Below are 18650 nucleotides of genomic sequence, written 5' to 3'. Positions count from 1 at the left end.
GGCGGTGCTCCTACAGCGGGATGACACTGCGTCGTGGGCCCCGGTCGCCTATGCCTCGCGGGCCATGACCCCCACAGAACAGCGCTACTCGCAGATCGAAAAGGAGTGCCTGGGCTTGTTAATTGGGATAGACAAGTTCCATGATTACGTGTATGGTCTCCCCCGGTTTACCATTGAGACTGACCACTGCCCCCTGGTCAGCACCATTAATGAGGACCTGAACGAGATGACCCCCTCGCCTCCAGCGCATCCTACTTAAACTCAGGAGGTATGACTTTCAACTGGTGTACACCCCGGGTAAGGACCTTATCATTGCAGATGCCCTATCTAGAGCAGTGAGCACACCGCCAATTTGGAGGGGTTCGTCTGTCAGGTCGAGGCGCAGGTGGCTTTCACATCGGCAAATCTGCCAGCTGACGACTTCAGTCTGACCCGTATTCGCCGAGAGACTGCGGTTGACCCCCTTCTACAACGGGTGATGCGCCACATGACGGGAGGGTGGCTCAAAGGGCAGTGCCCGCAGTTCTACAATGTCCGAGACGACTTAGCCGTCATTGATGGTGTCCTAAAACTGGACCGGATTGTGATTCCGCACAGCATGCACAAGCTGGTCCTCGACCAACTACACAAAGGCCATCTGGGGATCGAGAAGTGCAGACGGAGGGCCCGAGAGGCGGTGTATTGGCCGGGCATCAGTGATGACATTGCCAACATGGTGCTCAACTGCCCCACCTGTCAAAGGTTTCAACCGGCGCAACCTCCTGAAACGCTTCTGCCCCATGAGCTGGTGACGTCCCCCTGGGCGAAGGTGGGTGTGGACCTCTTTCACGTGCTCGGCAGGGACTATGTAGTCATCGTTGACTACTTTTCCAACTGTCCAGAGGTCATATGCCTGCACGATTTGACATCGTTCGCTGTCATAAGGGCCTGCAAAGACACCTTCGCTCGCCACGGCATTCCGATGACTGTCATGTCGGACAATGGGCCCTGTTTCGCCAGCCAGGAATGGTCATCCTTTGCTGCCTCGTATGGCTTCACACACGTGACGTCCAGCCCTCTGCATCCCCAGTCCAATGGGAAGGCGGAGAAGGGCATTCACATCGTTAAGCGGCTCCTCTGCAAGGCTGCTGCTGCCGGATCGGATTTCTGCCTAGCCCTGCTGGCCTATCGCTTGGCCCCACTAGCCGCTGGCCTCTCACCAGCCCAGCTGTTAATGGGTCGCGCCCTCAGGACCACTGTGCCTCCCATTCTGGTACCCACAACCAACCATGCTCTGGTACTACACATAATGCAACAGCAGCACGTTCGCCAGAAGAGGGCATATGACACACGGGCAACCGATCTTCCTGCCCTGGCCCCTGGAGACGAAGTCCTCATCCACCTACCAGAAGGTGGCTGGTCAGCACCTGCCGAAGTTCTCCGAAGCATGGCTCCCCGTTCGTTCCTGGTTCGCATCCCTGATGGATCCATTCGTAGGCGCAATGGCCAGGCTCTTCGCCTACTTCCACGCTCGTTACGGGAACTTACACCGACACCGTGCCCTCCTGTTGTTCCTGACATCGACTGGTGTCGTTGTCCTGCTGGTCATGGCCGCAGATGGTGACGTTATCCAGATACGGGAAAGTTGCGCGTAAGCCGTACCGGTCAACCATTCGGTCCATCTCTCGTTGGAAGACCGAGACCCCATTAGTGGCACCAAAGGGAACTCTTAAAAAGTGATAGAGCTGCCCATCTGCTTCGAGGGCAGTGTACTGGCGGTCACTAGTGCGGAGGGGTAGCTGGTGGTAGGCGGACTTGAGATCCACCGTGGAGAAGACCTTATATTGCGCGATCCTGTTTACCAGGTCGGCTATACGGGGGAGAGGGTACGCGTCCAGCTGCGTAAACCTGTTGATGATCTGATTGTAGTCAATGACCAATCTATGTTTCTCCCCGGTCTTTACCACCACTTCTTGAGCTCTCCAGGGACTGTTGCTCGCTTCGATGACCCCTTCCCTCAGCTGCCTTTGGACCTCTGACCTGATGAAGGTCCGGTCCTGGGCACTGTACCATCTGCTCCTGGTGGCGACGGGTTTGCAATCCGGGGTGAGGTTCGCAAACAGGGAAGGCGGGTCGACCTTAAGGGTTGCGAGGCCGCAGACAGTAAGGGGGGGTATTGGGCCGCCGAATTTAAAAGTCAGGCTTTGCAGATGGCATTGGAAGTCCAGCCCCAGGAGGGTAGCCGCGCAGAGGTGCGGCAGGACATACAGGCGGAAACTGTTGAATTTCCTCCCTTGGACAGTGAGGTTCGCTAGGCAGAACCCCTTTATCTCCACCGAGTGTGACCCGGAGGACAGGGAGGTCCTTTGATTTACAGGGTGGGTTACAAGTGAACAGCGCCTTACCGTGTCGGGGTGAACAAAGCTTTCCGTGCTCCCAGAGTCAATCAAGCAAGACGTCCCGTGGCCGTTGATGGAGACCGTCGTTGTAGCTGTTGCAGGCTTCCGGGGTCGACTTTGGTCCAGTGTCACCGAGGCCAGCTGAAGCAATTGAGAGTTCTGATCGGGCAGCGTGTAGTCGGCTGTGCTGGGGGCGTGGGGCCCCATCCAAGATGGCGTCACCCATGGGTCGCACATGGTGTCCAGGGATGAATAAGATGGCGGCGGCGATGGACAAAATGGCGGCGCCCACCCGTCCAGCGTGGTGTCCGGGGGGCAAGATGGCCGCGCCCGTGGGTCGCACATGGCCCTAGGTTAGGGGGGTGGCGGTGAGCACTGGCCGGTCGGGGCCTGAAGGGGGTGTTGCCGATAGTCGCTGGAGACCGCGGCCACGGCGCGGGCCCGGCAGACCCCCACAGTGGCCCTTCTTGCCGCACCTTTTGCAGGCGGCGGTGCGGGCCGGGCAGCGCGGGCGGGGATGATTCGCCTGCCCGCAGAAGAAACAGCGGGGCCCGGCGGCGTTAGCGGGCCTTCTCGTAGCGCAGGCTTGCGGAGTCAGGGGGAAGGCCTCTGGGGCTGCCGCTGCAGGGTGCCACGCAGCCCAGGGGGCCATCGCGCGGTCAGGCGCAAAGGACTGCGTGTTTTTGTCCATGGACCCTGCCAGGGCCCGAGCCTCTGTAAGTCCCAGAGTGTCCCTTTCAAGGAGTCTTCGGCGGATATCTGGGGAGCTCATACCTGCTACGAAAGCATCCCTGATTAAAAGTTCCGTGTGTTCACTCCCCGAAACCTGCGGGCAGCCACAGTTTTGGCCCAGCACCAGTAGCGCCCGGTAGAAATCTTCCAACATTTCCTCGGGGCTTTTGCCGCCTAGTAGCAAGCAGGTGACAAGCGTAGACCTGGTTCACAGGGCGGATATAATGTCCTTCTAGCAGTTCGATCGCGGCAGCATTGTTCTCCACCTCCTCGATAAGAAGATAGATCCCAGGGCTGACTCGTGAGCGCAGGAGATGCATCTTCTGTCCTTCCGTGGGGGTGCCTACGGCCGTGTCGAGGTAGCCCTTAAAGCACGCCAGCCAGTGTTTAAAAATTGCAGCAGAGTTCTCCGTGTGGGGGCTGAGCTGAAGGCACTCCGGTTTGATTTGGAGATCCATCCTTCCAACTTAAGTTGTAGTAGATTAAATTGATGCGTAATCAATTACACTCAAGACGAAGTGATTCATAGCTGAAGGCTTTAATCTACTAGAACTCTTCCCTAGCAGCTTCGATACAGAATGTGAAGGCTGCTGGGACAACACTGTTTCTTATACTCCGCCTCTCAGGGCGGAGCTGCGTACAACAGCCAATGGTAGACTCCTGGGTCTAACCAATGGTCATCAGCCTCTTAGGTACCGCAATACCTGGTACTACCACACACACACATGCATGATCTTCATGTAGTAGTCGCACACGGGCTGGATGTTCAGGGAGTGGAACCCTTTCCTGTTGATGTAGGGCACTCCCAGACGGCCCGGTGAACCCAAGGCGAGATGAGTGCCATCTATTAGCCCCGAGACCTGGAGCATCCCGTCAATGGTGGCAAATCCTGCGCCCAGGCATCTTGTTGGGCCTGGTCCATGTCAAAGTTTATAAAGTTTTCTGCCCGGCATACAGGGCAACTGTGACTTCCCGGATGCACTTGTGGACTGTAGCTTGTGGGATGCCGTACAAGTCCCCGCTTGAGCCCTGACTGATCCTGAGACATTCAGGTTCAGGGCTGCAGTGACATTCACAGCAACCGGGAGCAGGTATCCTCCTCCTCCACGCGGTGCCAAATCCATGAGGCCATGGCACAGGTGCCGCATCGTCTCCTTGTTGAGGTGGAGCCTAGTGCAGCACATGCTGTCTGTCATTTGTTCGAAGGACCAGCAACGCCTGTACACCTTGGGCTGTCTTGGGCCTCCCCCTCTGGGTCGCTCCCTGGCCTGATGTGTGGCCGTTACCTCAGGAAGTGGGACAGGGCTCTGCACATGTGCCGCTGCCTTCAGCTTTTACAGACGCTACTGACACTGCCTCCTCAGGTGCTGGGAGCCTGGTCTGCCAGTAGCACCACTAGGGCAAGTTACGTAGGGCCCAAGATATCGTCCATCCCATGCAATATCTGTAAGGAATTGGAGAGGGTGTGAGGCGGACAACCAGCAGTGTCATCCACCCCAGGACCCCCCCCCCATTACTCTTACCCTCCCCCACCTAACATGCCCTGCCCGCACCCCCCCGACCACAGCGGGGGCCCCTGCTTACTGGGCTCCAGACCTTGTAGACCAGGCACCTGCAAGTAATGTTACCTGGACCAGGCGCTGGTCTCCTCTCAAGTGCACACACCCACCTTCTGGTCGCGGAAATGTACCCGGTGCTGGGGCCCAGCCCCTGGGTGTTTGGATGTTGGCTGTTGCGGCCATGGTGTAGCCTCCCGCAGTGTTCAGGCACAGTGTGCAGGCATCACGGTCTGATGGAATGCGAGGCAATAACCTCCACATGCCACACCTACCCACGGGGGTTCACTTGGGATGTATGAAGTGCTCAGTTAACTACGATTACCGATTCCCAATAGCAATATTCTTCAGCTGCATGGCGAGAGGCCTCCACCGTCAGTGGAAGTTATGTGGTCGGTGGGGCAGGCGGGCTGGGGCTGGAGTTGTCACCGAAATGGGACCACATGGTCCAGGGATGAACATGGTGGACCCGTGGGCACTGAGACACCCAACAAATCACGCCCCCAGGCAGTGGAGGAGGCAGTGTGCTGAGGTAGCCTATCTTAACAATGGCAATATTTGGAATTGGACCTCCCAGTCCCCCATTGCTCTTCCGCTCCCCCACCCTGTACCCAGGCACCTGCACGTTGATGCACGATCAATTGCACAAAGACCAAAGTTGGGTACAACTGTGGCTTTATTACAGTCAGATGCGTGGCCTCCTGCTGCAGCTGGCGAAATGGCAGGGCACTGGAGGTCATGCATATTTATACAGTTCTCCGTGGGCGAAGCCAGCCGGCAGGAGCTACCGGCGAACCTGTAGTGCAGGTCCTACCTTACAACCCCTAATACAGTGGTTCACCACATTCACCCCCTATTAAAAATGAGTCCGGCAGGGGTGACGTGAAAACTATATACAATTAGTGCAATTATGTACAGTGGTAGGAAAAGAAAAGTCCATGTTGATGGTCCGGAGTCCGTCAAAGGTTCAGCCTGTCCGGTACTTTGGTGCTGCATTGGGAGCGGCATAACGGTGGCGGCGAAGTCGGTGCTGGCGGTGGTGGAGGTGGCACCGATGGCGGTGGTGGCAGTGCTGATGCTGGCCAGTCATCGGGTAACTCCGGGAGCGTGCCAAAGTCCTCTTCGTCCTCTTGTGCGGAAAAGGGGAGGGGGGGTCTGGTGGGGTCAATATTGGCGGCGCGGTGGGAGTGGGGGGGGGGGTGTTGGGGTGTAACCTGACGGTGCCAGGTCCCTGAGTGAGACAGTATCTTGGCGGCTGTTGGGGAACTCAACGTAGGCATATTGAGGGTTGGCGTGGAGCAGGTGTCCACCAAGGTGTCCGCCTTGTGGAGTCGGACGTGCCTACCGAGAAGGACCGGTCCTGGAGCTGCGAGCCAAGTCGGGAGCGACACCCCGGATGTGGACTTCCTGGGGAAAGTAAGAACACATTTATGGGGTGTGTTATTAGTGGCGGTGCACAATAGTGACCGGATGGAGTGTAGAGCGTCAGGGAGGACCTCCTGCCAGCGAGAGGCTGGGAGGTTCCTGGACCTTAGGGCCAGCTGGACGGCCCTCCAAACTGTCCCATTCTCCCGTTCTACTTGCCCGTTTCCCTAGGGGTTGTAGCTGGTCGCCCTGCTGGAGGCTATACCCCTGCTGAGCAGAAACTGATGCAGCTCATCGCTCATGAATGAGGATACCCTGTCACTGTGGATGTAGGCGGGAAAACCGAACAGAGCAAAGATGGTGCTGAGGGCCTTGATGACGGTGGCAGACGTCATATCGGGGCATGGGATGGTGAAGGGGAATCTGGAGTACTCGTCGATCACACTGAGAATGTACGTGTTACTGTCGGTGGAGGGGAGGGCCCTTTGAAATCCACGCTGAGGCATTCAAAGGGGCGGGAAGCCTTCACCAGGCGCATGTGGTCTGGCCGGTAGAAGTGTGGCTTGCACTCCGCGCAGACCTAGAAGTCCCTGGTGACTGTCCTTACTTCCTCGACGGAGTAGGGCAGATTGCGAGCTTTGACCAGATGGTACAATCGAGTGACCCCCGGGTGACAAAGGCTGTCGTGGAGGGCCCGGAGTTGGTCCACTTGTGCGCTGGCACATGTACCTCGGGAGAGGGCGTCTGGGGGCTCGTTGAGTTTACCGGGGCGATACAAAATCTCGTAATTATAGGTGGAGAGATATCAGGTCCGATATCCAAAAGCTTGAGGAAAGAGGTTTTAAGGGTTCTCTAAAAAGGAAAGAAAGTGAGGTCGAGAGTGGAGAGGTGCAAAGCGGGTATTCCAAAGATTGGGGCCCAGATGGTTGAAGGTAAAGATGGAGCAATAATAATTGGAAATATACAAGAAGCCAGAATTAAATGAGCGCAGATATCTCAGAAGGTTGTGGGGCTGGAGGAGATTACAGAGACAGGGAGGGATTTGAAAACAAAGATGAGAATTTTAATATCAAGGTAGTGCTTGACTGGGAGCAAGTGCAAGTCATGAACAGAGGACATGGGTTTTGGTGCAAGTTAGGACATGGGCAGCAGAGCTGTGAATGACCTCAAGTCTGTCATGGTCCATCCATGTCGTGCTATGACCAAGAAATCACAACAGCGCCTATAGTTCCTCAAAAAACTAAGGAAATGCGGCATGCCCACATTGACTCTTACCAATTTTTACAGATGCACAGAAAGCATCCCATCTGGCTGCATCACAGCCTGGTAAGGTAACTACTCGATTCTCCACCGCAAGATTTTATCATTTTTGATCTTGCCCCGCTGTGTGTTATTGAACATGAAGGCTACCGACCGTTGGTCCGTAAGGAGAGTGAATCTCTTACCGGCCAGGTAATGCCTCCAATGCCGCACAGCTTCAACGATAGCTTGGGCCTCCTTTTCGACGGATGTGTCGAATTTGAGATGCATGAAGGGTGCGGGAAAAGAAGGGTGCGGGAAAAGAATGCCACGGGTCTGTCTGCCTGGTTTAGACTGGCAACAAGGGCGACGTCTGAAGTGTCGCTTTCTACTTGGAAAGTCAGTGACTCGCCCACTGCGCGCATCCCAGCCTTGCCGATGTCTGCTCTGATGCGGGCGAAAGCGCATTGTGCCTCGGCCGCGAGGGGGAATTGGGTGGACTGAATGAGTGGGCGGGCCTTGTCCGCATAGTTTGGGACCCACTGAGCGTAGTAGGAAAAGAACCCCAAGCAGCGTTTGAGGGCCTTGGGGCAGTGGGGGAGGGGGAGTTCCATGAGGGGGCGCATGCGGTCGGGGTCGGGCCCGAGAAGTCCGTTTTGGACTTATATAGCCGAGAATGGCTAACCGGGTTGTGCTGAACACACACTTCTCTTTGTTATAGGTCAGGTTGAGAAGTGTGGCAGTGCAGAGGAATTTATCGAGGTTAGCATCGTGGTCCTGCTGGTCATGGCCGCAGATGGTGACATTATCTAAGTATGGAAAGGTGGCCCGCAAACCAAACTGGTCGACTATTCGGTCCATCTCTCTTTGGAAGACCATGACTCCATTTGTGACACCGAAAGGGACCCTAAGGAAGTGGTAGAGGCGACCGTCCGCCTCGAAGGACGTGTATGGCCGGTCCGACTTCCGGATGGGGAGCTGGTGCAGCACGGTAGCATTGTGAATAGCACAATTGCTTCACAGCTCCAGGGTCCCAGGTTCGATTCCGGCTTGGGTCACTGTCGGTGCGGAGTCTGCACATCCTCCCTGTGTGTGCGTGGGTTTCCTCCGGGTGCTCCGGTTTCCTCCCACAGTCCAAAGATGTGCAGGTTAGGTGGATTGGCCGTGATAAATTGCCCTTAGTGTCCAAAATTGCCCTTAGTGTTGGGTGGGGTTACTGGGTTATGGGGATAGGGTGGAGGTGTGGACCTTGGGTAGGGTGCTCTTTCCAAGAGCCGGTGCAGACTCGATGGGCCGAATGGCCTGCTTCTGCACTGTAAATTCTATGATTCTATGGTGGTAGGCGGATTCCAGGTCAGTTGTTGAGAAGACCCGGTACTGCACAATCTGATTGACCATATCAGATATGCGTGGGAGGGGGTACGCGTCGAGCTGCGTGTACCGATTGATGGTCAGGCTGTAGTCCATGACCATCCTGTGTTTTTTCCCAGTTTTAACCACTACCACTAGGGCTCTCCAGGGGCTGTTTCTGGCCTCGATAATACCCTCCTTAAGCAGCCGCTGGACTTCGGACCTGATGAAGGTCTTGTCCTGGGTGCTGTACCGTCTGCTCCTAGTGGCAACGGGCTTGCAATCCGCAGTTAGATTGGCAAAAAGGGAGGGGGGATCGACCTTGAGGGTCGCGAGGCCGCAAATGGTAAGGGGGGGGTAAGGGCCCGCCGAATTTGAGGGTGAGGCTCTGGAGGTTGCACTAGAAGTCCAGGCCCAACAGGAGTGCAGCGCAGAGATTAGGAAGGTCACAGAGGCGGAAATTAGTAAATTCTACGCCCTGGACTGTGAGGGTGACTGTACAAAAGCCTCGGATCGGGACGGAGTGGGATCCGGAGGCTAGGGAGGTCCTTTGATTGGCAGGGTGGACCACGAGGGAGCAGCGCCTTACCATATCTGGGTGAACGAAGCTTTCGGTGCTCCCGGAGTCCAGCAGGCACAAGGTCGCGTGGCCGCTGATTTTCACCGTCGTCGACGCGGTGGCCAGGTTGTGCGGTCGAGATTAGTCCATCGTCATCGAAGCGAGCTGCGGGTAGCCGTCGGATGCTTCGGGTGGCGAACATGTGCGGTTCCGATGTCGGGATGTTCGGAGACCCTGTAGGGGACAAGATGGCGGCGCCCATGGTGCGCACATTACGGGATCGGGACAAGATGGCGGCGCCCATGGACGAAGGGGGACAAGATGGCGGCGCCCATTGGTCGCACACGGACCCGGGAAGAGAAGATGGCGGCTCCCATTGTGCGTCTGGTGTGGGGGAGGGGGCGATAGTGGACGCGACCGCAGCGATTGCGCGGGCCTGGCACACAGCCGCAAAGTGGCCCTTTTTACTGCAGGCTTTACAAACGGCAGTGCAGGCCGGGCGGTTTTGGCGGGGGTGCTTCCACTGACCGCCGGAGTAGCAGCAGGGACCCCCGGGGTGCGTGGATCGGCGTGCAGCGCAGACATATTGGGAAGGCAGGGCCCCGGCTGAGGAGGTCGTCGGCGGGGTCCAGGAGCGGTAGGAAGGAGTAGAAGGGTGGGCAGCGCGGCGGGAGGAGACGATTGCACGTTACGGGATGCGACCGTCATGGAGAGCGCCAAGGCTTTCGTCTCCGCCAGTTCGAGCGTGGCCCCTTCCAGTAATCGTTCTCGGATGCGGTCCGACGCAATCCCCGTCACGAAAGCATCACGCATGAGGAGATTTGCGTGTTCAGCAGCCGTACCAGGCGAGTGGAATTAGGGCCCGCCAGAAGTCTTCGATGGACTCACCAGGTAGTTGTGAATGGGTGGCGAGTACATGCCTGGCGAAGAGCGTGTTCGGCTTCTGCACGTGGTGTTCCTTAAGGAGTTCCATTGCTTTTGTGTAATTCGTGGCGTCTTGGATCAACGGGAACATGCTGGAGCTCAGTCTGGAGTACAGGACGTTTATCTTCTGAGCCTCCGTTGGCGCGGGATCTGCCACGTTGATGTAGGCCTCAAAACATGCTAGCCAGTGAGTAAAGTCTTTTCTGGCGTCGGGCGAGTGCGGATCCAGCTGCAGGCGATCGGGCTTAATTCTGATATTCATTCTGTGGAAAATCTGACTGTAATAAATTGATGCATGATCAATTGCACAAAGACTAAAGTTGGGTACAACTGTGGCTTTATTACAGTCAGATGCGTGGCCTCCTGCTGCAGCTGGCGAAATGGCAGGGCTCTGGAGGTCATGCATATATATACAGTTCTCCGTGGGCGGAGCCAGCGGTAGGAGCTACCGGCGAACCTGTAGTGCAGGTCCTACCATACATCCCCTAATACAGTGGTTCACCACACACGTAACATTACCTGGACCAGGTGCTGGTCCACTCTGCCGTAGCTTGAAAGGGAGGGAAAATGAACACGACGGGCAGGATTTACTGACTGTTCATGCCGGTGGGAAATTCCGCTCTCACTCCGGCGCATCAGCTTCCCGGCGATGCTGGGTGCTGTCAACGGGAAATTCCATTGACAATGGCAGGACCGGTAATTCCCACTGGCGGGCCGCCTCGGCCATCGAAGAACATGGACAGGTCGGTAAATCACGTCCCATGATTTTTCTCATTGTCTCTATGTCTTTTCTTCTACTGAAAAGTGTGAATACATTATAGCTTGTAAGGTTTTCGGGCAATTCGGCCCTTTTGGAGAAACTCAGAGACTGTAAACTGACTTTCCAGCCAAGGGAACAGAACCAGTTTTCCCAGCAGGCTTGGCCCGCTGAGCTGAGTGGGGACATAAGCACATAAATATTTACAAACACCCCCCTAGGAGCTACAAGGAAGAAGGAGCCAGACAACAAGATAACATCAAGACACAGACAAAGGGGCACGGGAATACACAGGAGGCTTGCATGCAAGCAGGACAATGGGATGGTCATAGCCCCATGCAAATGTAAATGACCTGGCCTCCACCAGAGCAGAATCCAATCAACACCCCATCAACATAGCAGCATCTCCGGAGCAGATGGAAGTCTTTGAAAATCTTCAAGGGAGCTCAACCTCGTTATCTCAAAAAACAGACTGGAGGCGGACCTAGGGGAGGTACTCCCATCTCGACAGCTCTGACCGGCTCAAAGGGGGCGGGACCAGCGGGAACTTTAAAACTTACCTTTTCAATGCAAAAGGGGCTGGCCGATCACAGAACAAAGCCAGGTAAAGCAATATAAAAGGGGCTGTGTTTTCAATTGGGGGTCTCTTCGTTCTTGGCTCGACCTCTGCACCCCTGACTTGATCTCTGCAGCCAGTGACCGTAAGTACTCTGCAGCAGCTTGCGAAACTCCCTTGACTTTAATAGTGGTTGAGGCTTTGGGGAAAGGAACTTGTTTTGTGCCTTGTGATATTGCTAAAACCTGTGTAATCATAAGAATTTTCGTTGTGTCCGCTATATTACTTTTGAATAGACTTAGTTGTATTAGAGCATAAGATTTTATTGTGTTTCTTCTGTTGATGATTTTGACCTGGGTTTTACAATAAACCTTGATTTGATGATAATTGGAGTCGTTTAAATTCTTCAATCCTTCACCAGCGATCTCTGACCAAGTCATTGTTAAAATACTCCTCACCTTAATTCCGGGTTCAAGAATCGAGGGTCATCTTGAGCGATTCACTCAGGACAGACTGCTGGTTAGGAAATAAACAGCAGTGTCCTATTCTCTCTCTTGGGAAAGCTACTCTAGTGGAGTAGGAACCGAGTGGGTGTTGCCCCACCGGCAAGAGAGAGAATCACCTGGGTATTGGTAGGGGTCTGGAGATCTGTGTGATATAAGTCTCAGGCTGTCGGTTAGGAATAAACGGCAGGCTTGAATCAGTGCTCTCTTCAGTGGAAGTGTCCCAGTGCGACATCCCCTGGCCTCTGAAGTTTCAGTGCCAGCTGGAGAGAGACACACACAGACATCCAAACCCCAGATATCGGCCCAGTAGTGGAGTAGCGGAGATGGCACCCTCTACAATGGCGAGCCAGCCAGGAGCCCGGTGGTTTGGAGTATGTGACTTGGCAGAGGGGGTGAGGGAACGAAGCAAAATGGAGGAGAGAATATCCTCGTATTTGTGGCAAAAGGTCAACCTCACCAAACCTTGGGTTTCAGAATTGATCAATGCGGAGCAACCGGTAATGGCAGCGGCTGCATGGACAGAAAGCAAGGCGCACAAAAGGCACTTGGAGAAGGCAGTTTGGCTAGTTTGCCTGTCCGAGCAGGTAGTCAAGACAGAGGATAGGGTCGAAGAGTTAGAGCAGGAGTTGAGAGAAGTGAGGGCCAGCGCAGGGGACAGCGCTAGCGCAGCGGAACGACTGCGGGAAGAAATGGCAGAAATGAAACAGGAAAGCGAGTCTAACCGGTGTGAGAAGGACTATCTCCACTGCCAGATAGTGGAGGGTAAAGAAAAGGAACGGAGGCTCCAGGAACTATATGCTCGGAGTACAGAGCAGTGTAGGAAGCTGGAGGGGAAGTTCCGGGACATCCAGGCAGCGTACCGGGTGGCTCGCGAGGAAGTAGGGGACTGTGCCCATGGGCCGTGCCAGGCACGAATAACGGAGTTGGAGGAGACCTTGTCCAAGTTCAGGGGACAGATACACCTGGTAGGTCCAGGGGGGGTCCCAAGGGGCAAGGTGCTCCTCGCAGCGGATGATTCCCCAAAGGCCAAGGGGAATAGACCGCCTCCTGAGGCACCGGGATCGTGTCCGGGTCGGCAGGGGGGGATCGGGCTGCACGTTCAGGGGCAAGTCCAAGGGGGGTCGGCAGTGTATCCCCAGATAGCGGCGTCTCCTATATGGGTAGCTAGCCCGGGGACAGGGGGGCTACCCAACGAGGCAGGAGAGCTGGACAGTGGGGAGGAGGAGCAGGAACCCCAGGTAGGGCAGATGTGCCCTGTCAGGCAAAGAAGGTATGGTCCCCCGGCGGGGATGGCAAACAGGGGACCGGTTGAGGGCGACATTATCGTTCCTCATGGGGCATCCGCGCTCAGGGGGATGGTGGCCCACGTTCCCAGACTAACTCCAAAGGGGGATCCGTCGCTGCATTTTATGGAGGTGGAACAGGCTGCCAACATCAATGACTGCGACGAAGGGGAGCAAATAAAGATGCTCCTGATAACCCTAGATGCCCAGCTATGCAGGACAGTGACCTCTGGGAATGGGGGAAGACCTGACACCTGGGCGGCAGCACAGACTGCTGTTCTGGAGGCAATGGGCTTGAATCTGGGGAGCCCTTTCATGAGGGTGGGGGAAACCAAGCAGCAACCAGGGGAATCTCCCACCATGTTCGCAGACAGACTGTGGACTGTCTATATGGAGGCATGCGGGGTTCAAGCGGATAGACGGAATTTAGGGGAAAGAACCGCCCACTGGCTGAAGACCCTAGTTGCCAACTGTCTCCCTAACGTTAGGGCAAAAGCCGAACACTGGTTCGACCCGCAGAGTCCGGACCTTAATGAGGAAGAGGTCCTTAGGAAACTTACCCTCGCATATCGTAATGGGGAGAGGGGTGAGGACAAGCCCCTTAAGGGTAGGGTGCATGAAATCGCGCCAGCAGCCCCTAAGAGAGAGTGGAAGCATGAGGGCACCCGGACCTCCGGCGAGAAACCGGTATGCTACGGGTGTGGGAAGGCCGGGCATTTCAAGAGGGAATGTAAAAACCCTAGCAAGCAGGAGAGGGCTCCCGCAGTAGAGAGTCAGACCCCGGCGGCAGGAGCAGCTGCCCCGGAAACCTTCGAGGTAAAGAAACTTTTAGCCTTTTTGCAGAGCCTAGCAGCTGGGTCGGGACAGGTGGCAATGGCAACGGGCCAGGGCCTGCCCGCACCCACACCACAAGAACCCGTATGACTACCCAGGGAGCAGCCTCAGGAAAAAGGGAGCGCAGGGGTAGTTCTAGCCCCAGACCCTGGTCCGTTCCAGGTGCAGGGTCCCATTCTGGAGGCTTCCTCAGCGGCTATTTGCAGTTTAAATCCCTTAAGGTGGGACCCATGCGAACGCCACATCAGCCAATTTAAATTGTTCCACCCCATAAGGACAAGAAAGAGCAAGGTGGGGGGAAGACGGGGGGTGGTAGTGGAGAAACCCCCCGTAGAATTAACGACGGTGGGGGAGGTCCCTGACTCCACGGTCACACAACCGGTGACAAGGTGCTGTCCCGAAGGGGCAGTCCCAAAGAAACCGACCGTGCTGCAAGCACCCAGCCCAGGGACAGTAAGGATTCCCAAGCCCTTACCTGTGGGTCGGTAGCCTGCCTTAGTATAGAGGCTAAGGAGGCGGAGGAAGTGGAGGTATCACCTTGGGTTTGGGAACCAGTCAGGGGACGAAGGAGCAATCGGGTCTCCAAGCCCCCGGTAAGATGGTCCCCATCACACCTCCCTGTCACCCGGTCCCGCAGTAAGGGGGCCCGAGTGGAAGGGAGCGATGAGGGATCACCGAACCCTGTTGGGAAAGGAGAGGCAAGGGGCAGCCCGAACCCCCGGGAGGGGACGGTCTGGCCCGAGCCATTGGACCAAACAGGTGAACTGCCCCAGTTTAGCGGGGCACAGTTTTAATTTGGCCACCCGGAGACGGGTGGCATTGTATATAGCATTCCCCCCCTGTTAGTTCTAATTAGTGTGTAGTTGTGTGTGAAGTATTTAGGATCGTGGGAACACAGAAGCGCCTGGTGCAAGGGTAAAATAATGAAGCACCAGGCACTAGGACCCTGGTGCAGCCGGGCTGTAAAACACAGAACCCCAGACAGGCTGCGGCAACTTCAAAGCAGGAGCTGCTGCTGCCACCGGATAGCGGCAGGCACTAGGACCCTGGGGAGCCGGGCTGTAAACACAGAACCCCAGACAGGCTGCGGCAACTTCAAAGCAGGAGCTGCTGCCGCCACCGGATAGCACCCATGCACTTCAAGGTAGGTAGGGCTGTAGAGGCAAGAATGTGTTTTGTTTTTACAGATGGGGCACCCGACGATGTGGAGTTTGCTGATCTTGGCGATGGTGGGACCGGGAGAACTCCGCAGAGGCGAGACAGAAGAGTCCTTCGACTGACCGGGTTAGGGTGACTGAGGGCAGGCGGGTGTGTTTAACCTGTGAGGGGGACCTTCCTTTGGGGAGACGGTGGTGGCCCAGGAAGCTGAGGCTGGACATGAGGGATCGGTCCTCGGACTGGGAACGGACTGGACAACACCTAACGGACCATCACGGGGTCACCGGGTAGGATCACCGTTTGCGGGGATAAGGGGCGGGCTTCTGACCAGGGCATTTATTTGTGTTCATGGGGATCTACCAAGGCATGTCCACAAGGGGCATTAATCACTTTTGTAAGGTGGTGGCAGAACCCAGGGAACGGGATAAATTGACCGCAGTGGGGAGGGATGTGTAACGCCCAGGGAAGGGATGACTGTAGAAGCTACCGAACGCTGGTTCAGGTAAAGCGACCCCTGCCCACAGCCCAACCGATCGACCCTCACAACTGTCCGATCACCACCAGGGGGGAGCCTGAGAATGGTTTAGTGTTTGCCCCCACAAAGGAAATGTTGTACAGGGGGTACATTATGCTGCCGCCTCAGTTGGACTAAACCTTTCAGCTGCAGGTATCGACGATGGAGGATAAATGAAGAGCCCTCAACGGGAAGAAGCGAAGTGCAGCCAAGAAAGGAGGATCCTTGATGAAATAAACAGATGCAATTGTAAATAGTTGTATGGATTCGCGGGTCCCAGTTACTTGACTGGGATATATGTACAGGGACCCTTACGTTTGGGGTTCCGGTGAAATGTGTATATGTTACTGTCTGCTTGAATTAAGTATGGTCTTGTCTTTCCCTTTCATTGAAATCAGGGGTAGCCTAGATTAAGGGAACTGTCTTGGGACTTGTAGTTTCGCATGTTGTTGGGGGGGGGACCTACGGTCCACACAAAAGGAAAGAATTGCCCTTCACCTGTGTCGATACGGTCCAAGCAGGTAGGGACGTATCGAAGGGGCATCTGTAAGGTTTTCGGGCAATTCGGCCCTTTTGGAGAAACTCAGAGACTGTAAACTGACTTTCCAGCCAAGGGAACAGAACCAGTTTTCCCAGCAGGCTTGGCCCGCTGAGCTGAGTGGGGACATAAGCACATAAATATTTACAAACACCCCCCTAGGAGCTACAAGGAAGAAGGAGCCAGACAACAAGATAACATCAAGACACAGACAAAGGGGCACGGGAATACACAGGAGGCTTGCATGCAAGCAGGACAATGGGATGGTCATAGCCCCATGCAAATGTAAATGACCTGGCCTCCACCAGAGCAGAATCCAATCAACACCCCATCAACATAGCAGCATCTCCGGAGCAGATGGAAGTCTTTGAAAATCTTCAAGGGAGCTCAACCTCGTTATCTCAAAAAACAGACTGGAGGCGGACCTAGGGGAGGTACTCCCATCTCGACAGCTCTGACCGGCTCAAAGGGGGCGGGACCAGCGGGAACTTTAAAACTTACCTTTTCAATGCAAAAGGGGCTGGCCGATCACAGAACAAAGCCAGGTAAAGCAATATAAAAGGGGCTGTGTTTTCAATTGGGGGTCTCTTCGTTCTTGGCTCGACCTCTGCACCCCTGACTTGATCTCTGCAGCCAGTGACCGTAAGTACTCTGCAGCAGCTTGCGAAACTCCCTTGACTTTAATAGTGGTTGAGGCTTTGGGGAAAGGAACTTGTTTTGTGCCTTGTGATATTGCTAAAACCTGTGTAATCATAAGAATTTTCGTTGTGTCCGCTATATTACTTTTGAATAGACTTAGTTGTATTAGAGCATAAGATTTTATTGTGTTTCTTCTGTTGATGATTTTGACCTGGGTTTTACAATAAACCTTGATTTGATGATAATTGGAGTCGTTTAAATTCTTCAATCCTTCACCAGCGATCTCTGACCAAGTCATTGTTAAAATACTCCTCACCTTAATTCCGGGTTCAAGAATCGAGGGTCATCTTGAGCGATTCACTCAGGACAGACTGCTGGTTAGGAAATAAACAGCAGTGTCCTATTCTCTCTCTTGGGAAAGCTACTCTAGTGGAGTAGGAACCGAGTGGGTGTTGCCCCACCGGCAAGAGAGAGAATCACCTGGGTATTGGTAGGGGTCTGGAGATCTGTGTGATATAAGTCTCAGGCTGTCGGTTAGGAATAAACGGCAGGCTTGAATCAGTGCTCTCTTCAGTGGAAGTGTCCCAGTGCGACATCCCCTGGCCTCTGAAGTTTCAGTGCCAGCTGGAGAGAGACACACACAGACATCCAAACCCCAGATATCGGCCCAGTAGTGGAGTAGCGGAGATGGCACCCTCTACAAGCTAGGTAAGAACTGGTTCAAGCGTACACTGATACTAAGTTTCTTCAACAGCCCTTCACAAACCCAAGACCTCCATTATTTGGATGGATAAGGGCAACGGGTGCATGAAAATGTCATCACTTCAAATTTCCCCATAAAAGCACACACAGCTCCAAATTGGACATATATCACTGTCGCTGGTTCAAAATGCTTGAAGTTCCTACCTAACATCATTGTGGGAGTTCTTCCGTCACGTGGACTGAAGCAATTCAAAAAGAAGTGCATTCAGGAAAGGGCAATAAATGCTGACCTTGCCAGTGTTGCAAACGGAGTTAAAAGAAACACCTCTGTGAATTACCAGTTGATACACACCATCCACACTTAATCACAAGGAATTAATATTACACTGGGCACTAGGAGATTCCTTTAAGGTGAAGGCCAAATAACTTGAACATAATGTTGTTGTGAAGATATATCATAATTTTCCAGTGACAGTAACCCACATATGGCCTTCTTCAACTATAATCTTAGTGATCATGGATCACATTGAAACTCAGCACCTGGCTTTACCTTTACAAAGAAACAAAATTAATAGGTATGAGGAGAGTACATACCCCAGATTCCCATGAACATAGCAAAGAAAATTGTTATTTCTTGGTCAAATAGCTGCGTAATCTGTATGAAAACAATAAAAGGAGTTTGATCATTAGCACAGACCACTTCTCATGATACACATTGTGTCTTACTCATTTAATCCTTAACTGCAGATTTTCTGTTTTTATTTGAGTTTACTGAACTGATAAATGTAAAGCAAAAATATTTTTTGCTGGCCAAGCATGTGTCCCTTGTAACACCACAGATGCCCACCCAACCTCAACCGTAAAATTGTTCCTGCGATGCAAGTATAGTATCCACTAGGCTTAGTTAATGGCACTATCTGTTAAGTCACCTGATGATGGGATCAAGGCACACCCTGGAATTTGTTTTTATTCGTTCATGGGACATGGGCATCGCTGGCTGGGCCAGCATTTATTGCACGCTCCCAATTGCCTTTGAGGAGGCAGTTAAGAGTCAACCACA

General features: G+C 54.3%; 1 protein-coding gene across 1 annotated transcript in view; it reads right to left on the bottom strand.

Annotated features, from left to right (window-relative positions):
* LOC140430273 (anoctamin-9-like) overlaps positions 1–18650 on the bottom strand; it is a 630447-nt gene that overhangs the window by 497260 nt on the left and 114537 nt on the right. Inside the window, exon 10 of the mRNA XM_072517696.1 lies at positions 18185–18245. Within this exon, the coding sequence (XP_072373797.1) occupies positions 18185–18245 (61 nt within the window). The remainder of the gene's footprint in view (positions 1–18184; positions 18246–18650) is intronic.

This window comes from Scyliorhinus torazame, chromosome 10 (assembly GCF_047496885.1).
Source record: "Scyliorhinus torazame isolate Kashiwa2021f chromosome 10, sScyTor2.1, whole genome shotgun sequence".
Classification (NCBI taxonomy): Eukaryota; Metazoa; Chordata; class Chondrichthyes; order Carcharhiniformes; family Scyliorhinidae; genus Scyliorhinus; species Scyliorhinus torazame.
This window is presented reverse-complemented; position numbering and strand designations above follow the sequence as displayed.